This window comes from Siphateles boraxobius, unplaced genomic scaffold (assembly GCF_051911475.1).
Source record: "Siphateles boraxobius isolate OS27281-9 unplaced genomic scaffold, OSU_SipBor_1 53, whole genome shotgun sequence".
Classification (NCBI taxonomy): Eukaryota; Metazoa; Chordata; class Actinopteri; order Cypriniformes; family Leuciscidae; genus Siphateles; species Siphateles boraxobius.
Window position 1 is genome coordinate 3468533 of NW_027509175.1, and position 14158 is coordinate 3482690.

Here is a 14158-nt window from a genome sequence, read left to right on the forward strand (position 1 = left end):
CACAACATTTGAGTTATGCAAATGGTGTTTTATTGAGCTACAGCTTCACAGTGTGAATCTAGCAGATATATTGCATATTTATCACAGTCCCATTCACTGTTGAAATATTTTTCAGAACACCATACACATACAATACATACACAAATGTATCCTGAACAAAGACCATAGGTTTGCAATTGAAAGCAAAAGGAGTATAAATGTGAAGTCATATTTATGTATTGCTTTTCATATGACTGAAACAAATATCCCGACACATAAATGTGTGAGAGTGGCAGAAAAGGTCAAGCTGTATGTTTGAATGGGTGAATTCGCTGATGGAATAATGAATCAGGCAGATAAAAGACTAAAGCTGGCCTCTCTTATCTTTCATATAAAATCAAGCCCACTCTCTGCACACTTAAGATATGTTGTTTTGCTGCTGAATTGAAGATTGTATAGATTAAGTTTTTTTTTTTTTTTTCATTTCAGAAGATAGAGCAAGATAGAACAAGGAAGGACAGAAAAGATTTTAAAAATAGTTTTTTTTTTTTGCTTTCCGTCAGCTAGCTATGGAGGTGAAGACGACAACTCCCATGATTCCACACTCATCCATGACATCATCAATCTACTCCTTTGATATTGTTTTGAATAATCGACTTCTAGCGGCAAAACTTACATACTGTGCATTTAATTATATTGTGAATTGCATTGATTGAAACTTTCTTTTTTATTGACATCACATAAACCATGCAGGCTATGAATAATGCCAACCAATAGCCAAATAGTTAGCAAAAAGCAATTATTTATTTATTTCTGGCTCCATTCTGCTCTGCAAAACCCACTTTTCACTATCACCTCCTTTAAGATAAAATAAAGTCTTGATCTCCTTTTAAAATGGGTTGCAGTTCACATTGACACACTTGTCTATATATATACAGGGCTTGACATTAACACCCGCCAACCCGCCATATTCCGGTGGATTTTGCTCGTGGCGGGTAACACAGCCACTCCAACTAGCCACTTTGGCGGGTTGAATAATTTTAGTCTTTTCAAAAGGCATCTCCTTCTTCCTGGGTTTCGGCACCAGTGTAACGCAGTTCAGATGTTATGGGAAGAAAGAGGCGGGAACTGGCGAACAATCAAATACATTTTAATGACAAAATAAAACAAATACAAAAACGAAAGTTAAGACGGCAGTCCCTCAAGGTCGACTGCCGCCACACACACTAATAAAACAAAACATCAAATAAAATTCAGGCCTGTCCTCTCTCACTCTTCACAGTCGTCACTCCTCCTTTTATGCTTCCGCTCCTCCGTGAGAGATACGAGACCGGTGCGTCGCGCAGGTGTTGTTCATCATTAATCATGCCTCTGGCCTCGTGCCGTTCTCTCACGTCCCTCGGCCTCGTCCTGCTCGCCACAATCACTCTCGCATTCAAGTATTTTTTTTCAGAATTTGAATTGATGAGCCAAAAATAATTTGTTCTTCTTTGCTCATTGTTGTTCTAATGCAGAGATGTTTTTTCTACTCTATTATTTACTGCTGTTGTTGATGATAAGGAGTGTTAACATTTACATCGTATATTTCTATCCATTTCTTGACAACCTTACCAGTAGTCATTATCAGGGCCAGAGCACAAAAATGACACAAACTTAAATGTGTTCTTTATGATGAGAGGAACTTTGTCCGAACCATGGCATGCATCTTTCGTGAGGTTTCGAGACTGAACTACTTTCCATTGCAACTTGCAACAAAGAATTTCCCATCAGGGCTCAATATAGTAATTCTGAGTCTGATTCTGATTTTTAAACAGACAGTGTTTCTAATGCTAAAGGTTTTTTTTTTCAGTTTAGTTCTTTATCTTTTTTTTTATTTACCAAGAAATAGGTTGCAGCAGTTTGTCTTTCGACTACACTTGCAAAATCCGTAATGGGACTGAGCTCAAATAGCTTCAGCGTCAGCAACTTTTGATAGTACAAAATCGCTGTCAATCAAAAGGAGATGCAGTCTTTCGACAGACCCTCCAATCATCACGCAGAAGCCCGGAGTCCAGGCCAGCCCACTCTCCATTCACCCCGGAGATGCTGAGCGTCCGTGGGCGGGACATAATCGCAGCATTTGTCCAAATGACCGCCTAGTTTCGAAGCACTGAAAAAAAATGTTTAAAGCAGCCCCATTGAAGTCAATGGACGCCAGGCTTCAACAGGGAAATGCACTGTGACACAACAGGATTGTATGAAAAGGAAATCGAGACAGCCGACCTGTAGCTGATTCTGAACGAACTCGTCTTCGAGATGAATGCGTTCTAAGGCATTTTTAGTCAATAACATGTTATCACAATAGTACATATTTGACCATTAATTTTTGACATTATAGGGGAAGCTGAGCTTCCCTTGCAGTCTTAAAGAAATCCCCACTGATCCCCACTTTCTTCTAACCATGCTCTCGCTCTTTACAATCTGCACATTATTTGTCTCTCACAAGTCTCGGATAGCACTAAATAGAGCTTGAATATGAAGGCCTTAATTAGTCTGCATCGTTGAGGAAGGTTAAAGGTTCCAGTATTGTTATATGAAATATCAGCACTCTCTAAGCCCTGCTTGTTCAGTCAGATTAGAGGACCTGAACTAACGGCTGTATTTTTATGGCACATAAACAAAGGGCTATAAATGAAAGAACTCAACTGGGATGACAGCTGATATCATTAACTTCAATACTAAATAAAAAAAAAGAATGAAATAAAATAAAGGGTGTATTTTTCTTAAAAATGAAGAGTTGAAAAAAATGAAAATTTTCACAAATCATTTAATCGTATTTTAATTGTAAGTTAATTGATGTGAGTCATCTAAACAAACTGACCCACTAGAATAAATCAGACTTTTTTCATGAGAGAGAAGTTTAGAAAGGTTTTGATCATTATATGTCCAGATGAAAGCTGTGTGTTCATTAAAAACAGTGATTTGTGGTCATTACTTCATCAAAGTCTATCTTCCTCTAACAGGCTAGAGTCTCCGACAAGGACACTGACACTGGAGGCTCCCAAAGGTGTTGAAGTGAACGCAGGAGTAGGGGAATTCAAAGCTTCTTGTAGGAAAGATCTCACTTTAGAGTCTTCAGAAGGAGAGGTGAGTATGTGAAATTATACATAAGGGGAAACAATGCAAATGTCAAAAAGTTAAAAAAAAAAAAAGGCTATTTCTTGGCATAAATAACTTTTAACATCCATGGAACCTTTCCATTCCACTAAAAGTTATTCTTTCTTCCAAAAATGGTTCTTCTATGGCATTACTGCAAAAAAGCCAGGACTACCATCATGGGTTCACAAAAAGGATACAGGTTCCATTGAACAAGAAATTTCCTGTATGCATAAAGAAATAACACACACCATTATACATAAAATTATTGTGTCTTTACTGAACTCACTTTGTAAACATTAACAATGGAGGGTGGAACATTTATGTGAACCCATGGATTTAAACTATTATTTTTGATGAAAACAAAACTTCCAGGGTGTGTTTAATTGATCAAAAGAGATAGTAAATCCATAACAATGTAAAAAAAAAAAAAAAACATAATAATGTCTCACGGTTTCTACAACTGTTTTTTTTAAATTGATAAAAAAAATGTTACTTGGGCTCCAAATCGTCTCGGGTTACGTATGTAACCTTAGTTCCCTGAGAGGGAACGAAACGCTGCATAGTTACACTGTGGGAACACCCCTGTGTGATTGCGTCGTGAAGCACGTGTCCAATGGAAGAGCGAGACGTCATAGGCAGGTGACGTCATAGACCCGGAAGCTATAAAGCACCCCTGAAAGCAGATCACGTCGGCTTCTGATAAGCCTGAAGCTAGTCGATCAGTGCATGCACGAAGTATGGCAGGCGTACGCAACGTTTCATTCCCTCTCAGGGAACAAAGGTTACATACATAACCCGAGACGTTCCCTATCAAGGCAACACCCGCTGCCTGGTTACGCTGTGGGAACCCCATACCCACTACGCCATAATGACAAGAGCCCGTTCTGTGTGAAGTCCTTGCGCACACTAAGAAGCAAGCAACCTTGCCCCAGGAGTGGAGAGGTCTAAGTCATAAAACTTGACAAATGTATGCGGCGAGGACCAGCCTGCCGCATCACAAACGTCATGAAGGGAAACTCCCGAAATTAAAGCCATGGAGGCAGCCATACTCCTCGTAGAATAGGCCCGGACAGCCAAAGATGAGGGCTGTCCGACCGTTTCATAAGCAAGTGAGATAGTCTCAACTACCCACTTACTCATAATCTGTTTTGATGCAGGGTTACCTTTCTGAACCGAAGCAGACAAATAACTGCTCTGATCTACGCCACAGGGCAGCTCTGTGTACGTAGGCATCCAAAGCCCTAACGGGACATAACAGATGTAACAGATTTAATTCCTGATCCGGGGTATTAAAAGATGGAGGGCAAAAGGGCTGCAACACAATGGGGCCCGCAACATTAGTAGGGACCTGAGGAATGTAACCCAATCTAGGGTGTAGAAATGCTTATAAAGCACCCCTGAAAGCAGATCACGTCAGCTTCTGATAAGCCTGAAGCAAGTCGATCCGGGCATGCACGAAGTAAGGCAGGCGTACGCAACGTTATATTCCCTCTCAGGGAACAAAGGTTACATACGTAACCGAGACCTCTACAAGCCCAGAGCCTCAAGTACAATGGCCAAGCCGGTACTCTAGAGTGCAGTGCAGGCCTCAGCCTCAATGTGCCACGGAGAGAACAATAAATAAGAGGATCTCTCCCAAGAGAAGTAGCGCCCAGAGGGGTGTGATAAGCAGATATAGCCGCTACGTACACCTTTAAGGTGGAAGGAGATAATCCAGCAAAAAAATGTTCTTGAAGGAAATCAAGAACTCTACCAACTGGGCAGTTAACAGGATTCAAATTACTTTCTCCACACCAGGTAGAGAAAAATTTCCAACTTAATGCATAAAGTCTTCTCGTGGAGGGAGCTCTGGATTGGAGGATGGTCTCAATGACCTCAGTCGAGAGACCAGATTCTATGAGCTGTGCCCCCTCAGAGGCCAGGCCCACAGCTCTGGGTGAGGGTGAAATATTGTGCCCCCTGCTTGGGACAGCAGGTCCCTCCTGACAGGAATCTCCATCGGAGAGCCGTCCAGGAGGGATACTAGGTCTGAGAACCACACTCGGGCAGGCCAGTGTGGGGCTACGAATAATAGATGAGCCCCTTCCTGGCGAACCCTCTCCAAAACTCCCGGGAGCATTGATACCAGGGGAAAAGCGTACAGGTGTAGCCTCGGCCACACCTGCACCATCGCATCCAGTCCGAGAGGAGCTGGATATGTGAGCGAGAGCCACAGCGGACAATGGGTTGTATCGGAATATGTGAAAAGATCGACCTGAGCTTGACCATAGTTCTCCTATAGGAGCTCCGTCACCTCGGGGTGAAGTCTCCACTCCCCGGCCTCAGCCCCTGCCTTGACAGGATATCTGCTCCCACATTCAGATACCCTGTAATATATACTGCCCTGAGTGACAGTAATTTCCCTTGGGCCCATAGGAGGATCTGATGAACCAGTTTGCATAATAATCGAGACCTCAGACCCCCCTGATGGTTGATGTAGGAGACCACCGATGTGTTGTCTGTGCGGACAAGCACATGGTGGCCTCTCAGGTCTGGCAGGAAGTATTTGAGAGCATGAAATACTGCCATTATTTCTAGCCAATTTACAGGTAGGTGCCAAGAAAGCTGATGGTCCTGCCAGAGACCTGTAGCCGAGCGGCCACTCATGACTGCCCCTCATCCTGTGAGGGAAGCATCTGTCGATTGCGTTACGTGTCGACAAGAAGCCCCCAGCACTGGGCCCTGGGCGAGGAACCAAGGTTTCTTCCACATGACCAAGGCACTTAGGCATCCCCTCGTGACCTTGATCTTGCGGAACGGATTTCGCCTCAGAGAAAACCCTTGGTCCTGAGCCACCACTGCAGGGGTCTCATGTACAGAAGGCCAAAAGAAATTACGTTGGACGCAGCTGCCAAGAGACCCAACAGTCTCTGAAACTGTTTCACAGTGAGTGACTGGCCTAGTTTCACCCTTTTACGGCTGTGAGAATCGCAGAAATACGTTCTGGAGACAATCGTGCTTGCAACGTTGTCGAATCCCACACCACCCCTAGAAAAGTGGTTCTCTGTGCTGGGAGGAGCACACTCTTCTTGGCGTTTAGCTGCAACCCCAACATCTTTATGTGAGACAGAACAACATCTCGATGCCTAACTGCCATCTGCTCGGTTTGAGCTAGGATCAACCAGTTGTCGATGTAATTTAATACGCAAATGCCCTGGAGTCTCAGAGGAGCCAGAACTGCATCCACGCATTTTGTAAAGGTGCGGGGTGATAAACCTAGACCGAACGGAAGAACCCGATATTGGTATGCTTCGCCCCTGAAAGCAAACCTGAGGAACTTCCTGTGATGAGGATGGATAGATAAATGGAAGTAAGCGTCCTTCAAGTCTATTGTGACAAACCAGTCCTCGGACTGAATCTGGAATACAATCTGTTTGAGTGTAAGCATCTTGAACTTGAGTTTCTGAACTCTGCTGTTTAAATGACGCAGATCTAGAATAGGACGCAACCCACCATCTTTTTCGGAATGATGAAGTAATGGCTGTAAAACCCTGACTCTCTGCTGGGAGGAGAAACCCTTTCTATAGCCCCCTTTTGCAGAAGTGTCAGTACTTCCTGCTCCATAACCAGAGCCTGCTCTGGGTCCACCACTGTGGGAAGGACCCCTTGAAATCTGGGCGGACGAGAACCGAACTGAATTCTGTAACCCTTTTCTATTATATTCAGGACCCACTGAGAAATATTTGGCAGTAGTTTCCACGCTGCCAGAAATTCTACGAAGGGTACCATTCTCTCGAGACTGGCCTCTGGATTTAGTTGAACAGTCACTTCGGTGCCCTGAAGCGGCTGACCGCCACCCAGGTTCCCCCGTTTGTGGAGGAGCCCGAGCGGCGACGCTCTGTTATTTTGTATTTTTTTGTATTTTTGTATTTTATTTTTTGTTTTTTTTGTATTTATTTTCCACCCAGCAGTCTCGGGGACATCGAAACGTCGAGGAAGAAACTTCTGGAAGGCTGCTGCTTGCTTTTTTTGTTTCTTGAAACCTATCAACGACACAGTTTATAGTGTCGTCGAACAGACTTGAAGGCAAAAGGAGGGTGTCCAGAAAAACAGACCTATCCTTATCTTTTATATCAGACAGATTTAACCAAAGATGGCGCTCCGTGCCCACCACGGCTTTTTTAAAGGCTAGATTTTAAAGGCTTGGTGGGCAACGTTGGGGCTTTTAATGATGATGCTGACTTCGGGGGAGAGATAGCTCGCAAGCATCTCTTCTGCCCGAGGCACCGTCAAATAACCATAATCAGAAACACCCATAACATTACTGTAGTTGAATGTTTGTGGGTTAAAAACTCTGAAAAATGCCGGTTTATTCCACAATCTCGACACCTCAGTGTGGAGATCGGGAAAAAACGGGAGTCCCCGATGTGGAGGCTGTGTTTTAGATGGTAGATATCGTTCATCTAATAAACTCTTTTTCACAACACTTCCTTCAGAATCATCGGCTGGCCAGTCAATATTTAATCTAGCTACAGCACGAGATAAAACCTCCATAAGCTCCTCATCACCAGAGGTATGAGCTGGCGAAGACTCATAATCCCCTTTAACAATACAAGCAACATCCAATTCCTCAACCCAAGGAGGAGAAACCCTGGAGGGTGCTCCTCCCTGGGCAGAGGCACTGGATCCAGCAGGTAAGGGCTGAGATAGGGCGGGGCCCGTCTCAAACCCCGCTGTTAGGTCCATCGGCGAACCCCAAGATGTGAGCCGCCGCTGTGCCTCGGCAGCAGCGGGACTCGCACCTCGGGGAGCGCGAACCGAACTGTTCTCCTCGAAGAATGCCCAGCAGGAGCAGAGCGTCCTCACGAACAATCTCTCGCAGTTCTCACAGTCAGATCCATTGAGAACTGACTGGGCATGCTCCACTCCCAAACAAGCAACACAAAGCTGATGTGTGTCCCCACCCGTGATGTAACGTGGGAAGGGAACAACACAAAGCTAAAAGTCTTGCTTGTTCGCCATTTTCTTAGATATAGTATATATATTGTGAACTTGACAGACAACAATAAATAGACAAGGACTGAAACAGAGAGCGCTTGCTGAAGGCACAGAAGCTGATGCGATCTGCTTTCAGGGGTGCTTTATAGCTTCCTGGTCAATGACGTAAACCGCCTATGACGTCTCGCTCTTCCATTGGACTGATTATACACGGCTTCACGACGCAATCACACAGGGGTGTTCCCAAAGCGTAACTACGCAGTGGGAGTTCCCTTGATAGGGAACAGCATATTAGAATGTGAATTATGTGACACTGAAGACTTGAGTAATGGCTGATACAAATTCAGCTTTGCCATCACAGAAATACATTTAAATAGAAAACAGTTCTTTCAAATTGTTATAATTTTTCACAATATTACTCTTTTTACTGTATTTTAAATATACAGCCTTGGTGAGCATTCTTTAAAAAATAAATTTGAATCTTATCAACACCAAACATTTGAACAGTAGTGTAATAACTTGTTGACGTTCCTTACACAGCAATAACTGGTATGTTCAGTGAAGACATGAAAATGCATCATAATTTGTGTATAATTTGTATAAACCAATTGTGTCCATTTTTGTGGCTTGTCACGCACACACTACTGTAACTCATCCCTCCTAGCATTTAAAACTCAAAGTTTTTTTTTGTTTTCTGTCATGTTGGTGAGCACTTTAGAAAACTCAATTACAAGAAAATGTCACCACACATATTGCACTTACTAACAAACAAGTTGATTCTTGACAACATGTCAACAAATTACTTAAGAATGACGTGTTGTAGTTTTTGCACTGTTTCACCCTACTCTCGCACTTGTTTTCCCTCTCTCGCAGTTTGTTGCTCTTTGACACTCTCTCGCTTGTGTGCACACCTGACTACTTCCTGTCACAGGCTAGTTGTAGACTTACAGGGATTTTTTCCCAAAAAATGAAAATTCTGCCATCATTTACTAACTCATTCCAAACCCATAAATATTCTGTTCATCTTCAAAACAAAAATGATGATATTTTTTAATGAAACATGAATTTTATGTCCCTACATAGAAATTCCATTCACTTAAAATATTAACGCTTCAAAAAGTTCATAAAGACATTGCAAACGTTCAGTATATGAATCGAACAGTTTAGTCCACTTTATATGATGAACAGATTTTATTTATGATTTTATTCACATAAACATTGATCAATGCACAGTGGTCGATCATACTCTTCCACAAGAACCAATGAGTTTTGTTTACGAGCATCAAGCAAGTGCGTTTGAACTTTCATTGACTCTATTTGATATGCTCAATATGTGTTGATCAGTGTGTTATTAGTTCTGTTCCTCAGATGAAGTGATTTTGTCTCTTCGGAAGCTGTGGATTAAACTGCTAGATTCATATGGATTACTTTTAAGATGTCTTTGTATACGTTTTGGCTGCATGGACATTCAATAAAGAGACAGAAATCTCTCAGATTTCATTAAAAAAATATGTTAATTCGTTTCAAAATGAACAAATGTTGAATGGGTTTGGAACGTGAGTAATTGATGACAGAATTTGCCGTTTTAGTTTAATGAACTAACCTTTTAAAACCTCAAACAGAAACATGTTTCAGTTCAGTAGTGTATTATTGGCTTTTGTTGAAGGTCAAGTAACATTTTATAAGCACTTTGTGCTGAAAATCCCTGTAAATCCAAAGGGTTTTTTCAACACAGAATTGTTTTTTATTAATAGTTTATGTACTGTACAATGTACAATGTACTGTAAAGAGCTCTGAATGAGTTATCTAATGTTCACATCTCATATGTGTTACATTAGACCTTTTGCTAAGGGGGTAGATGTGACTTCACACAGTCCTATCTGGTCAGATGTGAGCGGATCATGTCCTCAATAATTGCCTCAACCAAACACATCCAGAATACACCAGATCTTTCTCTTTTTTCTTGTTCATGTTTTTTTCTGTTCTTTGTCTTCCTGTTTTACACTCATCTGTCTACATCTTTCTCTGTCTACAAACCTAGTTCACTCTCCAGTAATTGCAGTGTTAGTGTAATTCTAACAGCACCTTGAACATGTTTAGATTATCCACGCTCACCCTTTCGTTCAAATGAGTGCAGTCATGTAGAGCTGCCTTGCTCTCTTTGTTCCCGTCTCTCTTCCTTTGTCTCTCTCTCCTACTCCTACCTCACTTTAGTAACTGCCCAGGCTATTTAATTAACTTCCATGAGTCCAAGTCATATATCATGCTGTTCTGTCACCTCTTTGGGGGAAAAAAAAAATTCTCCTTTTTTCTCTCTTCTTCTTTTGTGCCTGAGATAGCAGGATGGTGCTGTAAGGAGAGATATAAGAGAAAGTCATTTATGCACAGTATGGGCACTTGTAAAACTTGGTCATTTCTTAAAGCATTAAAGTTCACAACAATATTAATGTTGTTATTTAACCACTGTTTTTTTGGTAACACTTTATTTTGATAATCCCTTTTGAACATTCTGTTGACTATAAGTAACTTTGCAACTACATGTTAACTAACTCTCTTTAGATAATTAGTGGACTGTCTGCATAATATCTGCAAACACTGTATTGTGATGCTCCTCAAACAGACACTATACTGACTATAAGTAACTTTTCAACTACGTCAACTTATTCTAACCCTAACCCTACCAGTCTACTAAAACTCTACTAATACTCTAATGAGAGTTAGTAGACATGTAGGTGCAATGTTACTTACAGACAACCGAATGTGTTAAAGGGACCATCAAAATAAAGTGAAACCTTTTTTTTTTTCATTGGAAAACAAAATGAGAAATTTTAGGAAAAAGGAATATCCTGGTCACTCTGTTGATCACCCAATTACAGTGAATGGGGACTGGAGCTTTAAAAATGACTCAAAAGCACCATAAAAGTGATCCATATTGCTTGTGCACTGTATACCAAGTCTTTTGAATCCATACAATATAGCTTTGTGTGATGAACAACTGTTATTCACTTAAATTCTTCCAATACAATAGCTAACGCATTCTCATGCTTTGGCGTCATATGTGACGCCATATGACAAAATGGCGAAATACTACGCACATGGCACCCTTTATCGTCAATATAACACGCACTGTGATGGGTAGGTTTAGGTGTGGGGTAGGGTCTGCGTCTCATATTCACGCTAAAGGATGCCAGTCAACTTTATGACGCCTTGGGTTCGCGTGTTATATTCACGCTAAAGGGTGCCATGTGCGTAGTATTTCGCCGTTTTGTCATATGGCGTCACATATGCCGCCAAAGGATGAGAACAGGCTCCAATAGCACATGTGAGAAAAGGGTCAGTTACACTGTGTATACACCACATATACTGTATACACGAGTGTTGCGACTCAACAAAAGCAGATAGAACCCATTAAAATCAGTGATGCTGTCTACACTAAATGCGACGCAACACAATAAATTCCTGACAGTAAACTGATGCACCTTTCTATTTCTGACGTCACATGCTCGCACTACTTCTGAGAAGAACAAATGGATTTGCAACAGTTGCAAATCATGATGCTATAACTGTATACACATGGTGTTAGCTGTGGGAATAAATCATTCACATTGCAAGCTTATGTATGATACCGTTCAAAACTTAAGGTCTGTAAGATTAATATTTGTTTGTAGAAACCATAGTTTTTTTATGGATTCTTTGATCAATACAAAGTGCAAAAGAACAGCATTTATTTAAAATTGAAATTTGTTTCTATATTAATGTATTTACTGTCACTTTGAAAAAATAGTGTAAATTAGCCTATCATTCATAAATCAGGCTTCTTCAGACTGATGTGAACTGGATCCAGTAATTATGGTGGCCCAGTAGTGCATGACACATTGACATTTAAAAAGCAAACATAAGTTCACAACACAACAAAATGAGCCACAACACAACGGAAAATGTACAACACAACAGAAATGAGCCACAACACAATGGAAATAAGCCACAACACAACGGAAAATGTACAACACAACAGAAATGAGCCACAACACAACGGAAAATGTACAACACAACAGAAATGAGCCACAACACAACGGAAATAAGCCACAACACAACAGAAAATGTACAACACAACGAAATAAAGCCACAACACAATGGAAATGCTCCCGACAACTATAGGGCTCTCGGAGCACGGTATTGGAAAAAAGTCACCTGTAATAAGTCAGTCTACTACCAATACAATCAAGCTTTGGATTTTGAACATGTCTGTTTTTGAATGCTAAAAGTAAATTTAATTTTTACGTTCCCTTAAGGATCATGGGCTGTGGTAGCGCGTCAAAGCATTCTAGAGTATAACTATGCAGCTATAATGCACATAGGTGATTTTGAATTAATAAATGTCGATATACAGTGGTTAGCTACATACTGTTAAAACGAATCATGGTATTGATATATATTTTAGACCGCTGACTCTATAAAAGTGGCAAGGAAAACTACCTTTACTGCACTTTGAGAGCCCGGTCTGGAGCATTTCCGTTGTGGTGTGGCTTTATTTCATTGTGTTGTGGCTCATTTCTGTTGTGTTGTACATTTTCCGTTGTGATGTGGATTAATTTTGTTGTGTTTTGGCTTATTTTCGTTGTGTTATGAACTTATGTTTGCTTTTTAAATTTCGTTGTGTTGTGCACTACTGGGCCACCATAACTAATTCATCGAAAAGTTTCGACACAACAAACAATTAATTGACAAATCTCTCATGAACACTGAAGTAGAGAGTGGATGTTGAGACTTTCAAAAAATAAAATCTTACATTTTTGGTTTGTTCATCACACAAAGCTATTATATGTGTTCAGAAGACTAGTAGTATAGCACACATCCTTTTTTCAATTTGTATTCTAATATTTTATTTTGAGTTCCACTGAAGAAAGAAAGTCTTTTGGTTTTGGAATGACATGACATGAAAGTGAATAAATAATGACTGAATTTATCATTTTTTAGGTGAACTAATATTTTAAGATTCTCAGTTATTTTTTTCCCTCTCATCATTTCACCAATCTCTCTCTGTCTCACGCCCAGCTCTCTCTCTCTCCCTCTCCCTCTCTCTCTCTCTCTCTCTCTCTCTCTCTCTCTCTCTCTCTCTCTCTCTCTCTCTCTCTCTCTCTCTCTCTCTCTCTCTCTCTCTCTCTCTCTCTCTCTCTCTCTCCTCTCTCCCCCTCTCTCTCTCTCTCTCTCTCTCTCTGCCCGTCTTTATGAACAAGCTAAGTAATTTAGAACAAATGCTCATATCAGCACAATCCCATCCTGTTTGCCCCCATCTCTCCTTGTAATTCTCCAGAGGGAAGAGACGCTGAAAATAGATGCCTCTGTCAATTTGGAGAAGAGAATCAAGTGCATTAGACAGCTGAGACGAGAAATCAAACCAATGCTGTCAGCAGCTGACTCTTAAGAGGGCAGTGTTAAAAAGTTTGGGGTGAGAGAATTAAAGGAGAATGGCTGACTGGGTCCATGTCCTATTGCCTTTTCTCTTCCTGCTGCCCATTAAGATCAAGGGAAATGAGAAGTGACTGCTGTATGTGCTCTGATAGCTCTCGTGAGAGAGAGGGAGAGGGAGAAGAGATCCTGAATGCTATTTCTTTACAGCTTTGTATGGCACAATTAAATGTGCAGTCATTTTAACCAATTAATATATGATCCTTTAAACAAATTACAAGTGTTTTTGAAAAAACTGCTTAAAACAGCCCAAACTTTTTTGCTGTCTTCCAGCCTGGGGTGCGTTTCCTAAAAGCATTGTTAGCTATGGTTGCAAGTTCTGTCGTTTTTTTTTTTTTTTTGATTCACAAAATTGTGTGGTTGTAACGACAGCTTTCCACCTGTGGTTAGAAGCATATCTTGTTTGCATGACATTTGGGCTTAATAAATCCTTATATTGAGCAAAATAAGCAAGGTAGAAAGTTCAAAAGAACTGCATTTATTTAAAATTGGTTTTGACAACCCAGACTCATTCGTAAAATTTACTTGTGGCAACATTTTTGCAAAATAAGTTGTGCATGTTTCACGACAATTTAAAAGTGAAATGTCAAGTGAG

At 41.0% G+C, this 14158-nt stretch overlaps 1 protein-coding gene across 1 annotated transcript in view; it reads left to right on the forward strand.

The window, feature by feature from the left end:
- sgcz (sarcoglycan zeta) overlaps positions 1 to 14158 on the forward strand; it is a 218742-nt gene that overhangs the window by 185668 nt on the left and 18916 nt on the right. The window contains exon 7 of the mRNA XM_077205055.1: positions 2982 to 3105. Coding sequence (XP_077061170.1) covers positions 2982 to 3105 — 124 coding nt within the window. The remainder of the gene's footprint in view (positions 1 to 2981; positions 3106 to 14158) is intronic.